At 32.8% G+C, this 26,840-nt stretch overlaps 1 protein-coding gene across 1 annotated transcript; it reads right to left on the minus strand.

Annotated features, from left to right (window-relative positions):
- Positions 1-1,229: 1,229 nt before the first annotated feature.
- LOC132555312 (uncharacterized) lies at positions 1,230-12,273 on the minus strand. Its single transcript, XM_060219669.1, has 5 exons — positions 12,063-12,273; positions 8,362-8,458; positions 8,050-8,218; positions 7,584-7,637; positions 1,230-3,225 (listed from the first exon to the last, which is right to left on the minus strand). The coding sequence occupies exons 1-5, from the start codon at positions 12,271-12,273 to the stop codon at positions 3,013-3,015; spliced, it is 744 nt and encodes a 247-aa protein (XP_060075652.1). The 3' UTR covers positions 1,230-3,012.
- Positions 12,274-26,840: the final 14,567 nt, after the last annotated feature.

Here is a 26,840-nt window from a genome sequence, read left to right on the forward strand (position 1 = left end):
AGGAATGTCCCCACTGTTATGGTGTCCTCGACTGCACCTAGGAGACTGGGATGTCATCACATATTGACTGGTTGTTGTTATATCTAATGGTATTTGTGTTATTTCTTGATGTTTTAAAAACCGAACAAATTCAACAAATACGAAATACTGTTTATTAAAATATGAAAAAAATAACAGAAAGTTTATTATGTACGTCACTATAACGATCATTATCAAACAGATGGCATTCTGTTTGTAAAATAACAATAATAAGTAACAATAATGCCACCCATATGCAAAGGACTTTCCAAGATCACAGATCAACAACAATTCGTTTCTTCAATCAGCTCTCCATCAAACTTGCAGTGTGGATGAACCATGTTTATTGATATTCAACAAACGGTATCCATCAATGGAATTATAGCTCAGGATTTCCGAAATAGATTTCCGTCACTGCAAATATGAAGCCCGTAGTAAGAGACATTCAGAGTGTTCAGGAAGACAGAAAATGAAACTCATGATCTTTCGTCGATAAAATGTCTATATTAATACCGGAACCACCACTTTGTCTCTGTTTTGAAACAGCAGTTTTATGTCATTCTTCTGGAGTTATATCATACTGCTTTTCGTTTCTTCGTGGAATTCCTTTTCATTACTAAACATTCACATAAGAAATATAGCATAAACCCGAACAGCTTTATGAATGTCTCGTGCAACACATTAGCAAAACTATAAATAATGATGTATACATTTTTAAATTAATGGTCAATATTATCTGTAAAATATATCAGCAGTTAACACGGAGACAAAGCTGTACAAGAAACAGTTGTTTAGGAACAGGTGATATGATTCAAGATATTTTGAAGATATAATAAGTTAATGATGACAGCACACTAGTTTACTTATTTACACTATTCTAAAATAGAGAAGTCTCGTTTGCACAGCTAGTTGATTATTTCGTTATTCAAGAGTAATATGTGTAGACAAAAAGAATCTGATTGAATGCGGCTGGTTAAAAGCTAGCGTCTTTTTAACAATGTTATGAACGAGTTTAACACAGCATGTTTTTACAGCATATAAGGGTTGTAAAACTAAAGGGAGATAATGTGGACAGAAATATACAGAAAACACTTTGATACATGGATGAAAGTCTAAAATGGATCATTTACGGCATTAAGCCTGAATGTTTATCCAAAAGAAGACATTCGCCAAGGAAGCAACAAATAAGAACTGTAAAAAATGTTGAATAATGATTACCAGTCTACACCAGTACTATCATAGCAAACACTCGCGTTAAGACCAATAGACAAATTATCCTATTTTGGCGATAATAACAGAATACAGCCAATACGTATTTGACAGACACTACTGTCTCTCTTTAAATATACAACGTTCTTTAATGCCGACGTTGAGTCTATCCAAGGTATCCGAGATTTTGCCACTGTATTTGTTACAATGACGTGAATGTATCTAGACAAAACATTTGATTTCTGTTTTGATTAAATACACATCTGATATAAGATATTGGCACATTCATGTTCACTATAATCAACATTATCTCGTAACGAAACAAAGCAATCAAGACTACATCCTAATTTGTAAACTGACAAGCAAAGTTTGGAAGCAAGCTAAGATAAATGTCACGACATGTTGGAAACTGAACGAAATATTGTTCGTCATACAATTTATCGATGGTATGTAATCAAATTAAATCGTAATTTTAGAAAATGCTTTCTCTCATATATTTTCTTCTTTCGATGAAATCACAAAACCGAGTAAGTAATGCACCATGATTTCCCTTCATTTCACATTTGAGAGAATGATATGAGAGAATGCTATGTATTTTGTTGCAATCCATCTTTTATGTGCTAAACAGTACATCTATCAAAAGCTCTGGATACACAACTTGTTTTTCGTAATAATTCACAAGTTGAAGGTTTGATAACAAGTTCACCAGATCATCAATAAAATCTCCCAAAGTAATATCATTTGATGGTGTTGACGTGCACGATATTGCAATTAGACATTCTCTGTTTCACCGTTTATGATAACAATCGCAAGCTTTGTTGACAGTATTGTATGTTTGCTCTCCATGTTGCATTGTCTAACGCTTGTGGGGATGTTTTCAGTCTACCCTGATTCACCAAAGTATCCTTGTAATGAATATATACTTGTTTCACTTTTTGGCACACACATTGGTCTTGTCGACGAAACTGATATTTTTTTTTATTATTATTAATTTGCTCATTGATTTACTATTTGTCACATTTTTGGGTTGAGCTTTCAAATTTGGTGGAAGCTGCACTGATATTGCGACTCCTTATTACTCAACAACTCCATCCCCGGTACCAAGCATTAGGTGAATTTGGTACTATAACTATTACACAAAGCTTTAAGAGTAAATTTCCCATCATGAAATATTGATTTAAAGTTGATGTTGCAGTTTCATTAATACAAAAGTGCTTCTGTCACGATTTCATACTCCTGTCACGGTTTGATACATCTGCCACGGTTTCACTATTCAGTACTAAGGTTAATGTAGTAATACGTTTGACACGATTTAACTACTTGGCACTAAAGTTGATTTGAAAATACAGCGGTTTTACCATTTGTATTAACTTGATGTGGTAGTGCGTCTGTCACGCTATATTTTACTTGGGTTATTTGGTGTGGAAATACATTTGTCTCTCTGTTACACTAGTTAATACTAAGGATGATGTGATGATATAACTTTCAATGTTTCATTATTTGGTTCAAGTGGTAGTGCGTCTGTCAATGTTTTACAATTTGGTACTAAGGTTGATACACTACCACGTTTGCCGCTGTTTCAATATTTGGAACTAAGGTTGGTACGCAACAACTCTGTCGTCGTTTTAATATTTTGTACTGAGGTTGACAAGTTAACACGTCTCTCAATTTCACATTGTTTCCTTATTTAGTACAAAGTTTGATACGGTAACATGTCTGTTACTTCCACACTGTTTCATTATTTAGCACTAAAGTTGGTTTGGTAATACGTCAGTCACTTTTCCACTATTTTGTACTCGTGTTGATGTTACGGATGTTATGGGAATGTGGCATCCACTTTTTCACTTCCTTGGCCGGCTGATTACGTTTGTCCCTGAGGATCAGTTCCTGTATGGTTGTGGCCTGACTGTTGTTGTTGACAAAAGTAGGCGACTCTGCAGTACGCGCTGAATCCATCCCGCTATCTGGAGTTGAATTCGCCTCAGCTACATGTGTCGTCTGGAAAATATAATGATACTTATTTATCAGATCAAATGTTTTGGTACCTTGGAACTGTAAATTGTTATTCAACCTTTGTATACTATGTTTTGTATACAGTCTTGTCCTTGTTATGATTACAACTTGCCTAAGTATAAGAGGTATCTGATATGGTATGAAATCATCTGCCTGACAATGGCTTATTCCTTAGTGCAACGCTTTTCTCCCACATGAAGACTTCAGTTCAGGCCAATAATAGTGATTTATAAAAGCTATTAACTTTATGCATTGGAAAATAGGTAGAATTTATATATTTGACCCTAAATGAACAGACGTGGTTAGTATGTCAATAGATCTGTATTGAATGTTAATACATTCCCATGTTAACCCGTTTTATATAAAAAAAATTAATGTCTATGCCAATTATTTCTTAATAAATACAGTTCTGTGGTGTGAATTATTAGTTTATTATTTAAACTTATTTAAATCGATAAAGTTGAAAACATGTCTAAATTAAATCTATACAAAAACTTATTAACATGAATATTGATAACGATATAAAAAAAACTGACGAATAAATCAGTATACAATATATATATATTTAATAAATAACATTTATATGTCTCTACCATTAACAAACATTTTACGGTGATAAATATAGTTCAATACTACTAATAAGTTTCACACCGATAAAAGATATACACCAATGATAGAAAACGACTTTTATTAAATACATAAGATTATTTCATTTTTATAAAGCAAAAGAATATCACACTAATATCTGTAACACTTGATATTCTTCTATATTTATTTTTATATCAGACTAGTAGAATAAGACTAGTAGAGTGGAAATTTACTGCAAAATAATCAAATACAATATATGCACGCAGATCAATTAATTTACATATACTATTGACCTAACGTACAAATGATAGAAAATCTCTTATGAATAAAGGCATGCTAGGATGATGTGTCAGCAATGTTAATAAGTTAACTACGAATAAACAAAGTAAATGGAGGAAGATATAGTGGAGTATTTTAGTAGATAGGAATAGATAATTGGAAGTAGAAGGATGCATACATTAAATGTGAAAAAAAAATTAAATTTACGCGACGTGAACAAGAAAAATATACCAAATTTTGTTTTTTACAATCAAAATAGCATTGTTTAGGTTTACATATATATTTTTTATATGTATTTCTGCAATATCTTTTCGTAAATGATTGTGAAAATGAAATATCCGTGAAAACTAAATTCTAAATGATGTGTTTTTTTAAAGCATGGAAAATCAAGGATTTGAACAGTGTAAGAAAATAAGTAAGAAAATGCATATTATTCTACAACATTTTGTCAACACAAATTGCACACAAGTAAACAATAAAGAACACCCAGGTAACTTTAAAGTAATTTATTTCGTCATCCTACTTCCGTATGTTTAAACACTTTTCTTCTTTCAATGTAGAAAATAAAAAAAAATGTAACTTTATATTGTATTATGAACTTATACATTGCTAAAATTAAACAATACAATATGATATCACAATATTTGTGACGAACTGCAAAGCCACAGTCAATAAAGCAATATGAAATAAATCACCATATAAATAAACATTTACAAAAATAAACAACCAGCCACCGTTTTTAATGAACTATAACTTCGTCAGTCGATAAAGGTAATTAGTTCCCTGTTTACCTTGTTTATATGGCAACAGTATGAGTAAATATACCATAAACATTGAGTAATTAAATTTACTATCATGTTAACGCCCCTCCCCCTCCCCCTGCCACAGCCACCATCACCAAAAATATTAAAATAAATAGATATAATAATGTCAGTCGATATAGGTAATTAGTTCCCTGTTTCCCCTGTTTATATGACAACAGTATGAGTAAATATACCGTAAACATTGAGTAATAATAATTACTATCATGTTAACGCCCCTCCCCCTGCTACAGCTACCTCCACCAGAAATATTAAAATAAATAGATATAATAAAGTCAGTCGATATAGGTAATTAGTTCCCTGTTTCCCCTGTTTATATGGCAACAGTATGAGTAAATATACCATAAACATAGAGTAATTAAATTTACTATCATGTTAATGCCCCTCCTCCCTCCCCCCTCCCCCTCCCCCTGCCACAGCTACCTCCACCAAAAATATTAAAATAAATAGATATAATAATGTCAGTCGATATAGGTAATTAGTTCCCTGTTTCCCCTGTTTATATGGCAACAGTATGAGTAAATATACCGTACACATTGATTAATAATAATTACTATCATGTTAACGCCCCCTCCCCACAACCATCACCAGCTAAAAATAAATAGATATAATAAAAAAATGAAAGATAATGACAAAAAAAAAATAAATAACAACCTTCATTTCCTTTTTCCGCTATTCCTTGCAAATATTGATGGTCAACTCAGTGATCACGGTTTTCAAGGGACTGACCATGCATTTGTTTATCTCAAATTTTCATTATCAATGAAACGATCATTCACAATATCACATACAAAATGCTTAAAAACCTATGGATGCAACGACAACATATTTATTTATTCAGTTATCTTTACTCCAATAATTTTATATTTAGAATTATCAGAAAGCGCACACAACAGAATAAATCAGTTTAGCTGGAAACAATAAATAGCGTATCACTATAATTTATTTAGTCTCATTTAGACTGACGTAACGAATCCAAACTTGCAAACTGTTGGCCGTAATAAACTGAGATGTCGGCACGACAAAACTGTAAAAAAAGTAAGCCTATAAAACCACACATTCGCTACTATAATACACAGCCTGTATTTTCGCCAATAACAGTTTAGGTGACACATATGTCCGACAGTTGTTGTGTCCACTCTGGTCAGTTGTCAGTAATGACGTGTTGAATGGTGCAATATTTTGTTGCTGCCAACCACCTAATTCGTAAGAAACAAGAAAACTAGATGTGGATGGTTGTGATATAATCTGAAAATACCACCCAGCGCATGAAAACAAGGAACGAGGTCAAATAATGAAGATGTGACGTCACTATCATTGTATAAGGTTGACAAATCTTCATCAACATCTTAAACATTTGCTATTATTCTACATGTTTTGTCACAAGTGTATATGTTAAAATTTGTATAGAGAGACCTAAGACCTTATTTTGTTAGCAGAAGTAGTCTAATGTAAAGCATAAGGCAAGTTGACAATACCCTGTTTACCAACGTTGATACCATTGTTGAGTTAACTATTCTGTTTTACGTTTTCTCATGTGTGATATACATATAGATGGGTTATTATTTTTCGAATGTCAGTTCAGTTTTCTTGCTAGTTTCTTTAATATCGGATACCAAATAAGTTTCATTTTTTATTAACTTTATAATTATGAAGTTCACTTCATATCATATACATCAGATATCAGTGCATTGGTGTAGCTTCCATTTACTTTGTATTATACATATGAAAATGGTGAAGAACGCTTTAGGTTACTAATTGTTACACCACTTCCTACGTTTATAAAGGAATCATACATATATACTACTTCGTATTATCATAAATATGCGTCATTCCTTAACTTTTAGCTTAGCTTTAATGTATGTAGAAGAAAAGTTCTGTTTTACATCCTACAACTTTAAAGTTAAGGGTTAAACATTTTTTTCTTTCTTTTTTTTTTTTTATAAATAAACACTGATTATTCCAGTATTTCTTCAATCATATTAAGACATCATCACTAAGATAATGTTTTTTTTTATTTTCGATTTTAATCAATGAATACCCTATGAGATATTTTTTGTTTAAAGAATTTTCATCAAATTCGAGAACCTTGTTTGTAAAAAGATTATACTCACAAGGGAATACAACCTTTTAATACAAAGGAACATAACAACATGATTCTGCCATCAGAAGTAAATCTGTCCTTTGAACAATTCTACCGGTCCTGGAATTCGATGAAATTTTCACTACTTTAAGTGCATATATGTGGCCAAAAATGTGTAAATATTTGAAGTTAACAGCAGCTGTAAGTTTGTCAAACAGTTTTCCAATACTTGCATTCGTTGAAATTTTCATGAATTCGGATGAGGGGAAAATTGTATGTACCATGAAACATTTTATATGAAGATCAACTTAAAGAAACCATAACACTGTATGCTTCTTTGTATTTCATATATACATGAATTTTACACAATGTTGTATCATTACGTGAGGCTTAAGGTAAAGGTTTTCTAGTTATGTATGTACTGAATAGATAAAGTTAGATACAGAGAGAAGGAAAAGATTGTATTCTGTAACAAATTTAAACATGATCAGTAAAGGATATTGTGATGGTGTAAAATGGTGTTAGAAATACACATTGAGGAGAGACGGAGTTAGAGTAATGTTTCTTGTTACCTTGGGATATCCTTTCTTGGACTTTCCGTAATTGAAACCCGCTATCCGTACTTCCTGTAGGAATAAACATAACACAATGACTATGAAGTAATGCAGTATGACATCAATAACACTTCTATTTTTTTCTCCCCAAAACTCTCAAGACATTAATTATGTATTTTAGTCTTAATAAATTACAATAAGTACTCTTCATTTTCCCGAGATATATAGTCCTCAGACTGCAGTACTTTACGCGTTTTTTGTTTTTTTGTTTTTTTTGTTTTTTTGTTTGTTTGTTTTTTTTTTTTTTTTTATATATATTCTACTTACAACAATTTCTTTCCTTTTTCGTTAGCAGACGTTTGGTCTTATTTGATATTTCATTTAATGTTGTTATACTATTGTATACGACAATAAATTGTGTATATTTCCTATTTCTCCGGCTATTTCTATACTTTGATGTAAATGTCAGATGTAACTATCAGACCTGGTCATTCCTATGTCCATTGCGCATGTCCACGACACTCGAAGATCTGCTGTCATAGAAATCGTCACCTCTCCTTCTCCTCCGTCGCCGTTGGTTACAACAACAGCATGTCGACCTATTGCTATGTAAAGGGTGTACGGCACTGGAACCAAGAGGTCCGGTCACACAACTGTAATTAAGACAGGATACATATTTCATCCTTATAACTGTGTAAAAACAATATATCGTTTTATAAATTAAATAAAATCACAAAACATTAAACCAGTGGAAATAATCTATAGAGCAATATGGTAAATTATTTCATTTACATACCCACACATGTACATGCAACAGCAGATGATACATGTCAACAGCAATAGAGCGAAAACACAAGCCAGTGCAGCCAATACACCAAGCAGCCAGTCCGGCACTGACAACAAAAACAAGTATCCGCTTTTATCATGCCTAATAGACTGTTTGACATTTAGTATAAAAACAATAGAATTTTATATGGTACTCATTTCTGCCTCATAGACAAATAAATCAACAAACATTACATATGACTAATATTCAATTCAGTCATGATATATAAAAACAACCATTATAAAGAAAATGTCATTTTATTTTTATGCTTCCTGGTAGGTATTGACGCAGCACAAAAGCATTTCCTACATGCTGAAAGCATATCCTACATGCTTAAGTGATAGAATACCCATCAGGGATTTCTCACTGTTGTTGCTTCGACGTCATCGCCTATAATACACGCACATGAAATGTCTTTTTTAAATAATACCATTATACATATTAACTATAATATGGCTTGATAACACGTTAAGGATGTTATGTCACCACTTGTGTGACAGCGTTAGAAACTATGCCATAATGTTATAAATAAACTGTAGAGCTGTAGTAAAATTCACACTAATTCTACACAAGAAGCAATTCATTAATGTTGATTGTTTTAGTTTGTAATATCTAATTAATTTTAATTGATGTTATAACTGCAACACTCAATGCTAACCATAGTAAACATTTAATGATGTGTAATTAAAGTACACCAGACCGGTTCTTGAATATTACAATCATACATATATAATATATTTAGTATGCACTGAAAAGTCATGCTACATTAATTGTAGCACACTGTTTTCCCGGCATTATTATGGTATATATGTATTCGTAAAATCGTCAACATCATCACCATATATAGATAAGTGATATTTCTCTTTCTATTATTTGAGGGTTCCGATAATAGTTAAAACAACACATGAGGGCTGATTGATAAGTTGTAATCCTTGTATTGAAGAAATTAAGCAGGGATGTCCTTCTTCAGCTCTGATATGACTATTTAAGGCTGTGTACTCGCAGACTGGTGTCATTTGGTCAGTTTATGTCGAAGGGGTAGCACTCTAAAGTAAACAGAGAAAATGACGTTTTTCTAAAAGGACAAATTCGCTGAAAAAGCAGCGATTTGATATTTGCATAAGGAATGTCTAGCAAAGGATATCCATACTGATACGGTAGCAACACTAGGGAATTGTGATCCTCAATATGCTACTGTGAAAAAGGGTTGGTGGAATTTAACCAAGGCAGACAGAGCTTTTGGGATAACACCTGTCCTGTAAGGCCTGTCACTGATGCAACCCCAGAAATGGTCAATAAAATCCATGATATAGTTATGGCTGACAGGCGAATTACACAGAGATATATAGCCAGTACAGTTGGGATTTCACAGGAAAGAGAACATTCCATATTTATGTAAGCTCTTGTAATGAGAAAACTCTCAGCCCGTTGGGTGCCAAGACTTCTGACATTTGATTAGAAGTACACCATGCGGACTTTGCCGAATGCATATCTGAACCTTTTCAAGGCAGATTTTGCCAACTTTCTGCAGCAGTTGTGGCTATGGATGAAACAAAGGTCTATCATTTCACCCCATAGGCCTAACAACATTCTAAACCATGAAAACATCCTGGTTCATCCCTGCCAAAGAAGGCAAAGACTGTTCCATCAGGTTATGTTCACGATTTTCTGGGATGCTGATGGTATTATGATTGTAGATTATCTGTAAAAAGGTCAAACAATTTCACATATTATGTATCACTTCTTAGGCAGTTAAATATGAAACTCAAGCGCCGCGGAAAACTCAGGAAAGGTGCGTTCTTCCACCAGAAAAAGCTCCATGCTCACAAATCTGTCATTGCCATGGCTGCCATTAACAATGGTGGCTTTTTATTGATAGAGCATCCGCCTTACTCGCCTGATCTCGCTCCATCAGACTTTCATCTATTTCGTAAATTGAAAAAGGGCCGTTTTCGGTACCCACATACGGTAAGATGATGACGCCATACATGCAGTGGAGGACATTCTGAGCGGTCAAGGAAAGAACTTCTTTAATAGTGTCATTGAAGTCCTTAAACATATATAGATACTAAAGTGGATTATGTTGAAAAATAATGCAATATGTCGGCCTAATTCAACCCCCTAAATATAAGCCTCACAATTTATCAATCAGCCATCGTGCTATCATATAGATATATTGTTGCCATATTTTGACAAAAATAAATCGCAGTTTTTCAAACAACTGCAAATGTGGTAAAAAGGCTAACCAATACACCACTTAAACGCCCAACGCATCGTTATGTAATTCCATCATGAATATAAAGAACATTCATTCCAGGAAACATCTCTACATGAGGGAAATTTTCTGAAATCCATTGTCGGATAATTTTTCCATTGGTCAATGTTTTTGGGTTTAGTTTATCATTATATATTAGTTTTTCTCTATATGTTAGATGTGTGGACCAGTTACCCGTAAAACCTCCATACGTCGTACTTGTACTATCTGTAAACGTGATAACATAAACAACAATAAAAGCAAACAACATGACTATGTGTAATGATGAAATGACACCATATTCGAACTGTTGGGAAATGTCTTTTAAAGTGTAATAAGAAATTCATTTAATCAATGGGTTATTTCGACATGTTTAACTTACCTGTATTTTACACTGACTGGTCATGTAAAATTGTAAATATTCCGTATCAAGTGTTACATATGACTTCGAGGTGGTCTGTTCTAATGTTCATATATCCCATTATAAGAAAAAATACAAAGAAATTAATAATGTCAGACTATATATTCTTGCACGTTCTTTCACGTATATATTATAACAATTCTAACACACTGTTGCAATGATTACACTGAGTGTAAACAAACCTAAGGCTTAGAGGAGCTGAGCAAAATGTTTAATATCACCCTTTTTACCTCTGATGCCCGTCAGTTTGATTTGACATAAAATAAATGACATTTAATGATCTTATCTGTTTTCAATGGTTTCATATGCTTAACGTTTTATTGCTTTTAAATTTCTTTTTGGAATGATAAATAACAGAAATATCTGAAAGCAGTTGATGGTGTTTCTGATTTGTGTCTTGTTCTAGAAAGATTTCGAAAGGGTAAGACAATCATGAATCATGAAAATTAATAACAAGCACGTTTGGAACTTCTCCAATTGCTTTCTATATGTATCTAGTAGTAGTAATATCTGTTTTCGATTCAAAAATATAATTTTTTAATTTTTTAAATATTTCGAAAACACGAGACATTTCAATATTCGGATGGTTTAACGGGGTATGCTGATTGATATCTTTTGTTCAGATTTGATCTTTATGAAGTCTTACACTGTTTATTTTAACATTGTGATATCTCCCCCACTGACGACGCCGTTAGATGTTTTAAGTCAATCGAACATTAAAAATCTTATTTTAAAAAATCCTTTTTATGGTAAAATCAATTTATCGCTATATTTACAAAATCATCGGTGGTCCTGTATCGGAAATAGCAATTTATTCTGAAAAAAAAATCAACTTTAAAAAAACCCATTGAAGTACAATGAAAAACAACGAGAATTGAAGAAGCGAAAGTCGGTAGTGACTGCTATTACTACTTTGGAAGAAATATCTTAACAAATACAAAGTTCAACATTAAATTCATAGCAATTGGAAGGCATCGGACGTTAGAAGGGACTTACTGTCGGAGTCATAAACATTGACATTGGTGTCAATGTCGTCTGCTTGTTGAATAAAAGTGCATGTTGGGGCTGTTCCGGTCCAAGTGCTGCCGGAACAATAAATCTGATTGCTCCCTGTCATGGAATATCCTGATATGCACGTGTACGTGGCGACTGTAGTGTTGTATACTACCGTCGCAGCCGCCACGTTATCTGGCACCCCGCACGACATGATGGGAGTGCTGGACGTCCCAGTAGCTGTAACTGTTACAGATGTTGTAGCTGAAATGACAAAAAAATATCTGTCTGTTATATATCAACTGAAATGACAAAAATATATGTATGTTATATATAAAATATTAAGATCGTGCAGAAGTCACTAATGAATAACGCCTTTCGATATTAAAGAATAGATACAACAGAGCTAATTAACCAAATTCAATAAACCTCATAATTTCCATTAATGAATGCATACAGGTTACGGCCAACTCAATCACTGAAAGCCCTATCAATAAACAATGTGTAACGTGTTAAGATAGGAGCAAACTATTTTTGTATGGTCTTTTTTATATTTGTGCAGGTTGTATCCAGGTATCACCAAACATAGATTGCAATCTTAAAATGTTTTCAGACAATAAATGATCCCCGTGTTGAATGGAAGTAACACTGATTGATTTATGACGGGGAATTGATATCACTGTTACCGGGAAAGTATTTGGTACACCCGACATACTTCATCCGCCAGTTCATATAAGTTCAATAGGATATTAAACGGAGATATTCGACGGACACAAGAGGTATATCAATAGAAAAGATATACAGCACGGATATTGTGTTCAACGAGACGTCTATCAATAATAACGAAACGAAAAACGAAATGTACTTGACGAGGGAAATAAATACCTAAGCATGCGAAATATGCATGAGATTTCATACAGGTCAGTCCTTTATGAACTAATTCAGAACAGAAAAGCAAAAATATCATAATGTTTATCATTTTGTATTTATCTAATTGCTCCTTGAGTAATTTTCTTGGGTATAGTTATTGATTGTTAGCAATATCCCATTTGTAAATATAAACAATCTTCGCACAATGGATACACGAAATAAAATACATGCCAGCAGAATCATAATACTAACTCGAATTCAATAACACTGATACCCATGGAAAAGCACAAGAAGAATAGACCAGATGTTACGGAAGAGTAAGCGTTTCTACTTTATCTACTACATGTAATTTTTCGCCAATCCAAGTAAGCAATGTTAGTTTTCTAAGTGAGATAACGGTAGGCAACAACGTAACAGTTTTAATAAAATAACGAATATTAAACACAACCAGATTCATAAAGCACAAGAAAATGTTTATCAATGAGATCACTATGATGGACGTAAAACTTCTGCTACATTTTCTTCAATCTATATCTCATTCCCGAAACCCTGAGTTCAGAGTGTCAACAGTGTTATCAAAGAAGTTCGTTCGTTATCTTGCACGAAAATCGTGATGCAGCGAAAAACTCCTTAATTATCAATCGAAAATCAACTGCGACATAGAAACACCACAACTAGCGATGTAGGGATGTTGGAAAATTAACAATCCGTACTTTTCTGTAAGAGGGTAACCTCGCGTGTTAGAGAGATATGACCATAAATTAATACACTAGAAAATATAGTGCAGGTAATCGGAATAAATAAGGTAAACTATTTACAAACATGAAAAGCGATGTCAGGTAAGATTCAAAGTCACAGGTAAGAATGATCTGAGTCGACTTGTGAGCAATCTCATCATTCAAAAGCTTTTTATTACAGGATATCAAAACTTTATTTACTTTTCATACGTAACTTCTTTGATAACATTCTCTGCCTTACGTATTTTCACTGGGGGTTTACTGGCAAGTACATCATATAAATTATTATAAAAGATAAGACAATAAACGATTCTATCTTTATAATCCAATAGGAATACTCCTTGTGTCTGTAAAATAGACATGATTTCATAATGTGATTTTTTTGGACGACTTTCCACAAACTAATGTTACTTTCAAATGAATTGATATCGTATTACGTACTTTTTTGTATCGAACCAATTAATACATCTTATCTATATATCTAAAACATTCATGTCCATTTTCCTGTTTTCAATTAAGGTAAACCCTGGGAATTTATAAGACGACAAGAAAGCCATATATGTTTATGTCTTATTACATGGTAAAATGGGGATACAGTGAATCGTCAGACTTCAACATTATCTGTAGAACGTATTTCAGTAAAGACAATGTTTGAGCGTAAACAAATGGCATTTGAAAAAAAGCTCGTTCATCAGCACTTAAATATCACATTCGTCCTAGCATTCCAACAAACTGGGGAAATAGGGTGGAAGAAGTTATTTCTTCAAACAGTAGAGATGTTATTAAAAAAAGTAACGCCTCATTCCTTAGCATTGAACTGATTTGAAAACAGACGGACAGTTCTTACGGTGAACTACTCTTGAATACAATGGCACCATAATAAATGATTCTATTGATGCTGCCTTGTTTCATGTAAATGTTGTATGGTATCACCATAACCGAATTATTTGGGTGAATTCCAGTGTGTGATTTGAATCTCTAATACACTTTATCACGGTGTTTAAGTTCATCGTTTCGTTTCGTAATAACCATTGAGAAAGTGTACATGTCAAATAGATAAACAGATCGTTTTCATAGTTTTTGGAATTACAGTAATTTGGTATTAGATTTAGATACAAAATTACTTTAAACGCTTAGTAAGTATCAACACTAGATTTAAATCTCCTGTATAACATAACTATAAACTTCATAGAATTCTCTGGCACACGATTCATTATTTCTGACACAAATTAGTAACATTAAGTTGAAACATGACTTAAATTGAACAACCCATCACGATCCAAATAAAATATTTGTGTTCGGATATGCATCAAAATAAAGAGATCATTGGAAAAAATGTGAGACATAAAACTTACAATACAGAATGACTAGAACACATGTATACTCTAGCCTTTGCCTGAAATAAGTATACATACCCATTGTGTTCCAGTAAATTCTGGATAATCACAAATTTATACCAAGTAACAAAAATCCTTTTTATGACATATCCTACTAGTTACGGGTCCTATAACGTCTTACGAACACCTAAAAAAGTGGCGTTAATGTACTAGATCAGCGTGGTGATTTCTTTATCATTACTGATAAAAGAAACGACATCATTGGCTGTGCCGTGACTTATTGATTATGTGCATCCGTGCCCATGGTGCTGGGTATGTGTAAACATTATTTCATTATGGCCATTGGCTAGGTGATAGTTAGTACAAGTAACCACTAGATCTATTTCCATGATTACATCTGATTAACAATATAAGTGTACAACTACGTTGATCTCGGATCGGTTTTACTAATATAGTAGACTCCTCGTTAATGCCTTATACATAGATTATACAAACCGCATTTAACTTTTCCACCAAGAAACTAAGACCACTTTATACGACATATAATTTTAGGAGGCAGACAAGTCCCTACAAAACGCATCCCGTATTACATAATAAATGTTTTACTGCAAAATTGTTGTAAATAGTTATGCAAATATTGCTGGACTCAAAGATATTGTTATACACACCAAGTTGATTACATTGCACAAACATTGCAGGAGTGTACGGAATATGATTATACATAATCATATGTAAACGTATGTCAACAGGTGAATAAATGATATTATAGAACAATACACCAACGTTGTAAACGGCACCTTATTCGGATAAGCTTCCTTACATTTACAGACATGCAAATATTGCTGGACTCAAAGATATTGTTATACACACCAAGTTGATTACATTGCACAAACATTGCAGTAGTGTACGGAATATGATTATACATAATCGTATGTAAACGTATGTCAACAGGTGAATAAATGATATTATAGAACAATACACCAACGTTGTAAACGGCACCTTATTCGGATAAGCTTCCTTACATTTACAGACATTCGTAGGATAGCAAAGTGTCTTTTCAAAATACATACATAAGAATCCATATATTACGATAATGTCCCTGTTATAGACATATATCTCCACTTTATAAAAACATACATCACCGGACATTCTGTTTTTATACTAAATATAACAAGAAGTTTGATAGATTAAAAGAAATATTTTGTGAAAGTATAACTACGATAAACCGTTTACAAAAATCATCTTTTACCCTGTCTCACCTGACATGTTATGAAAATGACGTAAGAAATAAAAGCGTGACACCGGGGCGTTGCCTGATTTTATGTCAAATTTCTTAATTTATGCATAAAACTACCGAATCTTATAGTGGTTTTGTTTGTTCAAATCGACATTAATTTGAATTAGTATAACCCTACCTTGATTTGAAATATGCGGCTTTATATCTTGATTACACTTTTTTCAATTATCGGTTTTAGTGTTTCCGTTATACGTCACCAGTAAAAACTCAGTTTGCAATAGTATAATTAAGCCGTACTTAGATTGACCAAGACTTACATGCCGGGTGTTAAAGCAGGAGATGCTTACTTCTCCAGAACTCCTGGTCTTATTCTCCTTGTTCTTTTTCAGCAATCTCCTTGTGAATTTTTTCTTATGTCCATACTTTGCAATAGCATTATTGAATTTGAGTGGATTATAATTGTATTGAGATGTTGGTATTCCTTAGTGTTATTGAATTTGAGTGAATTATAATTGTGTCGAGATGTTGGTAGTGTTATTGAATTTGAGTGAATTATAATTGTGTCGAGATGTTGGTATTCCTTAGTGTTATTGAATTTGAGTGGATTATACTTGTGTTGAGATGTTGGTAGTGTTATTGAATTTGAGTGGATTATAATTGTGTTGAGATGTTGGTATTCCTTAGTGTTATTGAATTTGAATGGATTATAATTGTGTTGAGATGTTGGTATTCCCTAGTGTTATTGAATTTGAGTGGATTATAATTGTGTCGAGATGTTGGTAGTGTTATTGAATTTGAGTGGATTATACTTGTGTTGAGATGTTGGTATTCCCTAGTGTTATTGAATTTGAGTGGATTATAATTGTGTCGAGATGTTGGTATTCCTTAGTGTTATTGAATTTGAGTGGTGAGATGTTGGTATTCCCTAGTGTTATTGAATTTGAGTGGATTATAATTGTGTCGAGATGTTGGTATTCCTTAGTGTTATTGAATTTGAGTGGATTATAATTGTGTTGAGATGTTGGTATTCCTTAGTGTTATTGAATTTGAGTGGATTATACTTGTGTTGAGATGTTGGTATTCCTTAGTGTTATTGAATTTGAGTGGATTATAATTGTGTTGAGATGTTGGTATTCCTTAGTGTTATTGAATTTGAGTGGATTATAATTGTGTCGAGATGTTGGTATTCCTTAGTGTTATTGAATTTGAGTGGATTATACTGGTGTTGAGATGTTGGTATTCCCTAGTGTTATTGACTTTGAGTGGATTATAATTGTGTCGAGATGTTGGTATTCCTTAGTGTTATTGAATTTGAGTGGATTATACTTGTGTTGAGATGTTGGTATTCCCTAGTGTTATTGACTTTGAATGGATTATGATTGTGTGGAGATGTTGGTTTTTGATACCTCCGCTTATTTCCTTATATGCTATGATTATCGCCAAATTCATCAGATCTGGATATACCACACCACTTTATAGCTTTTTTTGAAAGATAAGCAATAGCGCTTGATGATAGCAGTATACAGCAGGATACAAAATTCCGCTTTATAAAAATGTATGCATATATACACTGGTATTGATGTTTCTGGAGCTTCTCTGCCTTAAACGACGAATTCTTTTTTTTTTTTTTTTTTTTTTAAATCAAGAAAATACCAACATTGCGACATAATCATAATTCAAACTCAAATTCCATAAAACTAGTCGAAAATATGAACAAAAGAAAGATTTACACGGAGACTCCTGTAAAAGTACAAGGGGAAAAAGACCAGGTGTTCCGGATGAGCAAACGTCCTCTACTTCTAATTTGGTAGAAATATTACTATGTTGATGAGATACATTCAAAGAACAAAAAGAACCCGACAATCTGCAGGAAATGAAATTTCACATTATAAACTGTTAAACGAACCCCTTATGGTACAAAAAATAAATATATTGGGCATTTACTGGTATCTGTCGACTTTTCCATCATCAATATCTTACAATGCACTCATCACTAAACAGCATCGAGTCAGGTAAGCATGATTTAAAATTCCCAAACAATTATAGATATACTTCTGATAAAGTTAATTTTATAAGAATCATATTTGTTTCGAGATTTCTGTTTGACCGGTTTCAAACTTTTACATCAAATCGATATTCGATGAAACTATGGCAAAATATTTGCAGAGAGAATGTCTATACGAGACTGGTGAAAATGTACAGTGAGAATAAGTCTAGATGTCCCGGAAAGGTAAACTTCTGCTTTATCGACAATACCTGCCACGTCATAGATGGTAAATCAAAGTAGCGTCAAGTAATCAAATTGTGAATCAGGTTTATACAAACACACATGGAATAACGATGGACGATGGAAATGTCTACATGTTCACAAACAATCAGAAATATATTTAAAAAAGAAAGACATTTATTGAATTATGGGCCCTCCAACTCCACCCCATTAAAACTTTTTTTATTACCTCCGTCGCCTCTTAGGCTCCAAAAGTTAGGCACTTGGAATCCTGACAAGTCTCTAATTTTAAATTTGTACTTAAAAGTGTTATCCACGTAAGTGCTTTTTGTACAATATTCGATTCGAGATCGCAGGTGGACAGGTTATGGTAACATTTTAGTCCTCAAGGTTTGCCATAACCTATAAGTCTCGTTTTGATTCATTCGAATAGTGGCAGGTTCCAGAATATACATGCATTTGAAGTTGTTCTAAAACTATCAGATATCCGCTTAAGTGTCTTCTGTACAATCTTCATTTCGAGATTGCAGGTGGTAGACACTGCTTGTAATCTTTTAGTCCTCATGGTTGGCCATAACCATCAAATTACAAAATTTATCAAATTATGGGGTTAGTGCATCTCATCTAGAATGTTTTCTTCGATCACTTGCCCCATTCGCGTTCAAAGCTTCAATATTTTGGCCGTTAGCATCGCTATATAATTTTATATTGGTCAATCTTGTTGAGATATCGGAAACAAACTCTTCATGAATACCGGAAAGAACTACGAAATGTAAACACCATAAGTTGAGAATGGAGGACTGTTACTATCAAGATATGGAAAATTAAAAACGAAGAAATTGAAATCATAACGATTATCACTCACTTTGATAGAAGACATCCGTGTTTGTTTCGTTGTTTAAAAAAAGATGGAGATAAGAGGCCGTGGATGTTAAATTTTTATTCTTCTTTCATTTTTGATACTATAAATATTTTAAAGAAAAATAATGTCATTAACTGGAATCGGATATGAAATGTTGGAAAATTTTGATATCTAACTGGGGTGTGTATATATTCCATGAATATAATTCATTGTTATTGTGAATGAGACTTTATCAACATATTTACAATTGAAAAAGTATCATTCTCACGACTTCATGCTACCTTTAAGGGAAAGTTGAGTTTCTTACGATCATACTGATACCAACACAACTACACATATTTATAGAAACATCGACTAGGTACATCAAACTGTAAGAAAGGTTCTGATAAAATTAATGTATATAAATTCAAGTTCACATATTTATGGTGAAAAAGAACTATATTGTGTTACTAATAAATACTGATAACCAGATCGAAATCTAAACGGATGTGTCGAACATTATCATAGGTGTATATTTGGGTATATCTGCATGCAATCAATTTTTAATTGATTCCTCGTCAATAAAAATTGAGAATTCAATTATTCATGTCAGGCCGCAATTGATTTATGATACTTTGATAATAATGTAACAATATTTAAGATGCGTTCACAATCTTTCTCTAATATTACATCTACTACTTTCAAGACTTAACAAACCACTTCATACATACATGACAATCCCAGTACCGAATCAGATATAGTCTCAAAGATGAATTGTAGTATTACAAGTGATTTAGTTTTACTGAAAAGAAAAGCTTATAATATCAAAATTCTACACTAATACATATATCATAAAAAAGATATTTTAAAATATGTAACGTTCCCTTACCTGTTTTGCGGTATTAATCCAGAGAACTATGTCGTTTTATACGCAGTGTCATTAAAAGTGTTTTCCTGAAGCACTGACTGATAAGTGAAGACTGAGTTTTGACACTGTGAAATGGTTAGTAAATACTTCACCATAACGGTAGGTACGAGGTAATTAAACAAAACATAAACTTCTACTGGTAGTGTAGCCTTGTGATTGGGGAATCTGGCATGTATGTCCAACGACGAAGGGACGAGGTCACTGACGAAGTATTATGAAAGTAACCCGTCTTTAAATTCTATAAAAGGGGTTCTTGGTATTGTATACCTCTGTTATATATATGTCTCGTGTCACATGATATTTAGGAGAGGTACAAAGACTTTCGGTCATTAATACATAGTGACTTGTTTATAAACATATAAAGTGTATAATGTACCATAAAATACGCCTCAGAATTAATTCAATAATAATATTCATAAAAACGTGGAAATTGTGAAATAAATTGACATACAATGTGTGTGAATTCTAGCAGTGTATTATATACACTGGATGACATTCCGGAATGACGAGACTGCTTTACAATTTCGGATATTCTCCTCCATTACCAATTAATTTTCACTATTTTATAACACAATGACAATAATTGATTGTGGTTCGAGATTACATAGGTGTTATAAGATTACTTACAGATGTATAAGTTCCATTAATATGGAACACACTATGGCCGACTACAAGCTCTAACCTCACATAGTGATTAATTCTTTCCATTTACAATATACAAATTCACCAACTTTTAATCAAATTTACACAAACACAATGGGCTGGTCAGTCTGTGTCTTTGATCCCGTCAGTATGCGGTTTGGACACGTCACAAGTTAGTAATTGTAAGTGAAATGGAATCTCCACCTGATATTTGATCGTTTTCTTAAACTATTGATAATCAAAGAACTGGAATTTTTTCCCAGAGTAGCTTTCATCTACACTATAAAAATGTTCATCTTTATCTCAGATTTATAACAGCAATGATAGTTCTACTATGATTACCGTGTGTTACAAGCAGCAAGAAGTAACGGATATCCTTTGTTTTGCTGTTTATTGCTTGTCTTTTCTTTCTTTTCCTTTCATACAAAGAATTATAAGTCACAATAAATTTCTATACCATCTCATATGACAAAATGAAACAAAATTTGTAACAAAAGATTAACAGTCGTGTTCAGACAACCCCAGGGGTTTGGGAGCACCCTATACTCAAGCTATATGTTTATTGTTATAAATTACTCATGTTAGCTTTTGATACTTGTTTTAAACAATCGCTCCTTGGTTTGTTTAACGTCATTGTTAATGTAGGTAACGAGAAAACATCTTAAATTCATATAAAAAGAACTGTTAAGGTAATTTATAATCAGAGTCAGAGTCTGGACTATGGTTTTCTAGCGCTGAGCCGGTCATTTTATAACAAGCTCTTTTTCCTTTTCATTTACTTGACAATGTTTTCCTTTCATTATTATTTTTTTCTAATTTGTGGTCAGATTTCCACTTTCTTCTTTTAATGTTATAAAGTATATAATAACATGCGATGTCAAACGCTATTCACTAGATAGCAAAATTATCGTTACATTTCTATCTAAACAATCTATTTACTATCATCAAAAATTTCATACGAACCTTTTGTAAACGATACAGCACACCAGTATATGTCACAAAGTGAACTGTGACGAGAAGAGAAAGTTCTTCCCCAGTCTAATGTTTCTTATAGCACACCTGTCCCTTTAAATTCCTCATGTATGAACTACCATGTATAACTCTCGCTCCATTAGATAAAACTGTATGTAAATAAAATGTAAATTGCAGTATTCAGTAGTTTTAGTTTCTTTAACTTCTTTACACCTGGTGCAGCTACGCGCTTCGCAACATAAGGATTATATATACATGTTTAGTATCAACTACATAAAGATTTATCGTGATGATATATACAAACTTGTTAGATTTACACTCAATAATCTTCCAGTCCTAACTTTAAAAAAAAATTTAATAATCATACATATTAACATTTCATGCGGATAATGTTTCAATTTTAAATTTCCTTTTTCTGAATTGTCAATAAAATGTGCTGCACAATCATGATGTTAATATGTCTACTGTCAACAATAAATGGAAGAATGTAAGTGATTGATCTGGCAGTATTATATATATTGTTAACGATCGATATACATATTGGGATATCTTTATTTATCGCTTATTTCTGAACTGACTTAATGACATAACTACAAATATTTGTTCTTTCATCCAGCAGTAAAGTGTTCAAATACATCAGGAAGTACACTTCTCTTGATGGAAGAAAATGGAGCAATTATTTCTTTACGATTTTTCAGTTTTCCTTGAAAATAATTATTTCAAAACATATACAAGAAGGGAGCATCCGTATCAAATTGATTCTTCTTCAGTCAATGTCACTTAATATTTGTATCATAAAGCACATGTATATAGACTGTGCTATTATCATAATTGTTATTATTATCCTTCGTCTCAGTAGCATCCTGGACTATAACGTGTAGACCCTTAGTATCGCTAACGTGTCCTAGAAGGACGAAACAGTTGTATGCTACATATTGATTCATTGTGAGTCTCTACTGTATCTAACTCTATACTTATATCAAATAGTGCTATTCACTTTTGCGTCTTCTGTACAATCTTTGAGATAGCAGGTAGTTGACACTGCTGGCGGACTTTTAGCCCCCGAGCTTTGCCGAAACTTGCATGTCATGTTTCAATTCCTTCGAATAGTTTGAACGTTTCAGAATACACACACGTACTTAAAGTTGTTCTTAAATGATAAAATATATGAAAATAACGAAATTTATTCAATTAAGGGGACACTCCACTTCCCCTGTTAGATTTTGACATTTTTTTCGATCACTTTGGATTTGTCGAAGTCGCCTCCTTGTCAAAAACATAGACCCGTGGTGTCACTGTTGAGTCCTAGAAGGACGAAGCAGCTGTATGATACATTTTAATCCATTATTTGGCTCTACTGTTAATTCTAACAATCCTGTGTAATCCTGTTGATGATGTCAAACACAATAATCCTTTTTAATTTAAAAGGCACCACTTTACTGACTCAAATCGTAAAGATGAGTACCTGGTAATTCCGGTTCTATTTAGTCATTAGTAACCTCCCTTTTATACAGAAGATAAAGTAATGTGAATATCATAAATAATTACTTTATCATTTAACGATGATCTCTTTCAATAATGTTTCACGTTAATTGATTCCTAGGTATTCAAACGATGGCAATGGGGTGAAATAATGATAGTCATTTCCAGAGCTCTACATATGTTGTATTTGGTATTCGTTTTCATTGTTACATATTAAGAACTAAAATTAAATTAATAACATTTTATGGTATTAGTGATATTAAAAACCACTTTTATCTTGATTTTGATTGTTTCCACGTTTCAGTTTTAGTATTTACAAATATACTACAACAGTTGTTAATTCAATAAGATCCATGGACTAATTCATCCAAGTGAAAGATACTTAATCATCAATCCACACGCCTACTACACTCTCTCCTATAGGCCATTCATATTCCAATATTACCAATTATATGACCGCAGAACAACATTAACATCTATGTATCAAGATATTTGTTCCATCATTGTACATATATAGTTACATCGTCAAGTAGATACCCGATAGGTAGGTACACAACTAATTATAACGTCAATCAATATGTCCAGTTGGTGGCAATACCTGAGGTGATTAACGGGTAGTATCAGTTTACCAGACAGACACCTGAAATAAGTAACAGTAGTTTCAATTGTCCTGATTTGTTACCTTACTAGGACATGGAAAATGGGTTAGGAATAACTGGCTCCTTTTTTAATTTTAAAAGTCCATTGTAATTCAATAAACTGTGTTTCTGGATGTGGCGAAGAAAATTCGATAGTATGAAATAGGTCACAAGTCTTTCTATTTCTTTCAGTTTTAGAATTTCGGAAGAAAATTCAAATAGTCAAACTCACTATTCTTATTTCGTGAAACTATTTTGAATCATCAACCTTATGAACTTTTTAGTTTGAACAAGTTCAATTTTATCATTGAAATGATATAATTTGGCAGAAAGGAAAGAGAGAGTGACAACGACATTTATATCCACATCTCTGTTCAGGAAACCCAAATCGAACTATTATTCCACCTGAAATCGAAATTCCCCATATGTCAATAATACCTTGGTGGAAGAGAAAGTGTGAGCGGTGTGTGTGTTGGGAGGGGGGGGGGGGTTGCTTAAAGTGAAGTTTTCATTTCATTAACATAATTGAAAGATAGGAGTGGAAAAGTCCTTATCACTGGTATGTTTGGTCCCATTTTATCAATGTTTTATTGCCTTGCGTCATTCTGTGTGTTTACATGCGAACACTTAGAAATATGTCGTTTTGTAGTTAAGCACTCTAGTGTGTATAGGTGCACGGCCGTTCGTGACATAACATGTTAACTCTTACTTATATAAAAAGTACGCTAGATTATGTCAGTCAGTTAATAGCACAACACGTACTACGTAATATGTATGACATATGTATGGATATTAAAGGTCATAGTTCTTACATCATCGACACATTTTTATCATTTCATCATTGGAATTAAGAAATAGTTGTATTTTAATATAGGTTATATAATGTTAAATAGATATATCTAACAGTGAAACATCTACATACATCACAAGTAAAACATCGCAGTCATCGAAATTTGATCATTTTGTTCTGAATATTTGAATGATGGACATTGATTATCAAAGTACTACCATGCTAAATTATTAATACAGACAGAAAAAACCTAAAACTTGTCCTATCTTGCATGTGTTTACTTCTTGAGTTAATGTTTTTAAAGAGTCGATTCTGACTGATGTTTAAAAGATATTATAATTATTCATAGATCAGAGATTATACAACAAGTTACATTACATCATTTCATGCACAATTAATCAGTATAAATGTGTTGTTGACGATTTCTTACGTATTCATTGATAACTTATCACTTTTACAATGTTAATCAATTTCTATTTGATCTTCAATCAATATTCTTCATGACGAAAAATATGCAGTTAAAATTTCGTCGACTTTAAAAGCCAAGTCTGTTGAGGTAGGAAATTTCCCTTCTTAGACCCATGTATATTAAACTGTCTGTTTCAAACCACACAAATGTTCTAGGTACCGTAAAAGGAGGGAGCTTCTCTTTCAGCACTTGAACAGAAAAATTAGTGTAGGACGAAGAATTTCATGTATATCTCAAATAGGCACCATCGTATAAAATGGATTTGGAAAACAACAATAATTTGTAGACGTGTTAGGATTTATTATTTCGCAGAAGAAGTTGATAATAAAATGAGTTTATTTTCAACTGCAAATTTAAATACTGAATATAAAGTTTTGTCATACAAATCGCACGAAAAAGACAAAATTGATTAGTAACATTCATTACAAAGATTGTACTGAAGAGACACAAGTAATTATCATCTTCCATTACAAAGATTACAAGAGACATAAGTGACTGTCATTTTCCATAACGAAAAGAGACACAATGCCAATCTTTACTAAGATTGTGTTAGAAAGGCATAAGTGACTATCACCTGCCATTACAAAGATTGTATTGAAGTGACACGGGGACTATCACAAGTGGCCATCACCCTCCGTACTACAGATTGGATTAAAGACACAAGCGATGATCACCTTCCTTTTGAGAATTAGATACATTACAACCAAATAATACATCAAACTGCATTATTTGGAGGTGTTTACCTTCTAGAACTCGTCAATGATGCTGAGAACTTAGATATTGAAATTCAGAAGTCGACAGAGGGAAATCAAAATTGACCGCAATGTACAAATTTATATGTAGAGGCAACATAATTAAGTAAATTTCGAGTTTTCATACAGCTGATGATTTCGACTGAACGTCAAGTTTCGATTGCGTGAATAAGCAGAACAGCTTAATCTTTATTGAGTGAACCTGTATGTTTAGCTTCACCACTTCTGTACGTTATGTAAGTCGGCTACATCATTACCATACAAGTTGTCCGTCACCGATCGTGGTTCCGTTATATGGCCTATAAGAACCTAACTTCGATTAAGTCATTTTCAAGTATATTGGCCTTTCATCTGTCTGTTCAGATGTGAAGAATTAATATAATTATGTTAACTCAACGTGTCAAGTCTTGACAAGTTTATCAACATGCCTTGAAGGTAAAACGTTAATTTGCTGTGATGGGCTCTCTCTTTGTTTAATTATGCAAGAAAATGTTAAGACAAATATAAAAATTCATGAGTCAGAAAGTAAATGGTTCTTCGTTATGTAATCAAAATTACATGGATTTAGTACCTCAAGTAGGTCCGGTCACAAGTATAATAATTTGGTTATGGTCTTTTCTCTTGGATATAGAGAAAACCGTCGGAGAAATACTGAATACGTTATGAGTTAAATGTCCTAATGAGGATTATGTTTAAGAAAAAAATAATCGTAAATGTGTTTTCGTTATATTTCGCCCTACAAGTAGTGAACAGGTATTCGTGACAGTAAACAAAGACTTATCTCGATATTAAAATATTAATATGTGCTTATCGATATCTGACATAGTAAATTTGAATAGAAAATTGTGTTCAAAGTCTG

Source organism: Ylistrum balloti, unplaced genomic scaffold, assembly GCF_031769215.1.
Source record: "Ylistrum balloti isolate Yb309-2 unplaced genomic scaffold, AGI_CSIRO_Ybal_v1 Utg370470, whole genome shotgun sequence".
In the NCBI taxonomy this organism is placed as follows: Eukaryota; Metazoa; Mollusca; class Bivalvia; order Pectinida; family Pectinidae; genus Ylistrum; species Ylistrum balloti.

Excerpts from the sequence above, each read along its gene's own strand:
- LOC132555312 (XM_060219669.1), bottom strand. The coding sequence starts at position 12,273 with ATGTCGTGCGGGGTGCCAGATAACGTGGCGGCTGCGACGGTAGTATAC. Across the intron at positions 8,219-8,361 it reads TGTTGCATGTACATGTGTGG|TTGTGTGACCGGACCTCTTG; the intron begins GTATGTAAATGA and ends TCTTAATTACAG. Across the intron at positions 3,226-7,583 it reads CCAAGAAAGGATATCCCAAG|ACGACACATGTAGCTGAGGC; the intron begins GTAACAAGAAAC and ends TATATTTTCCAG.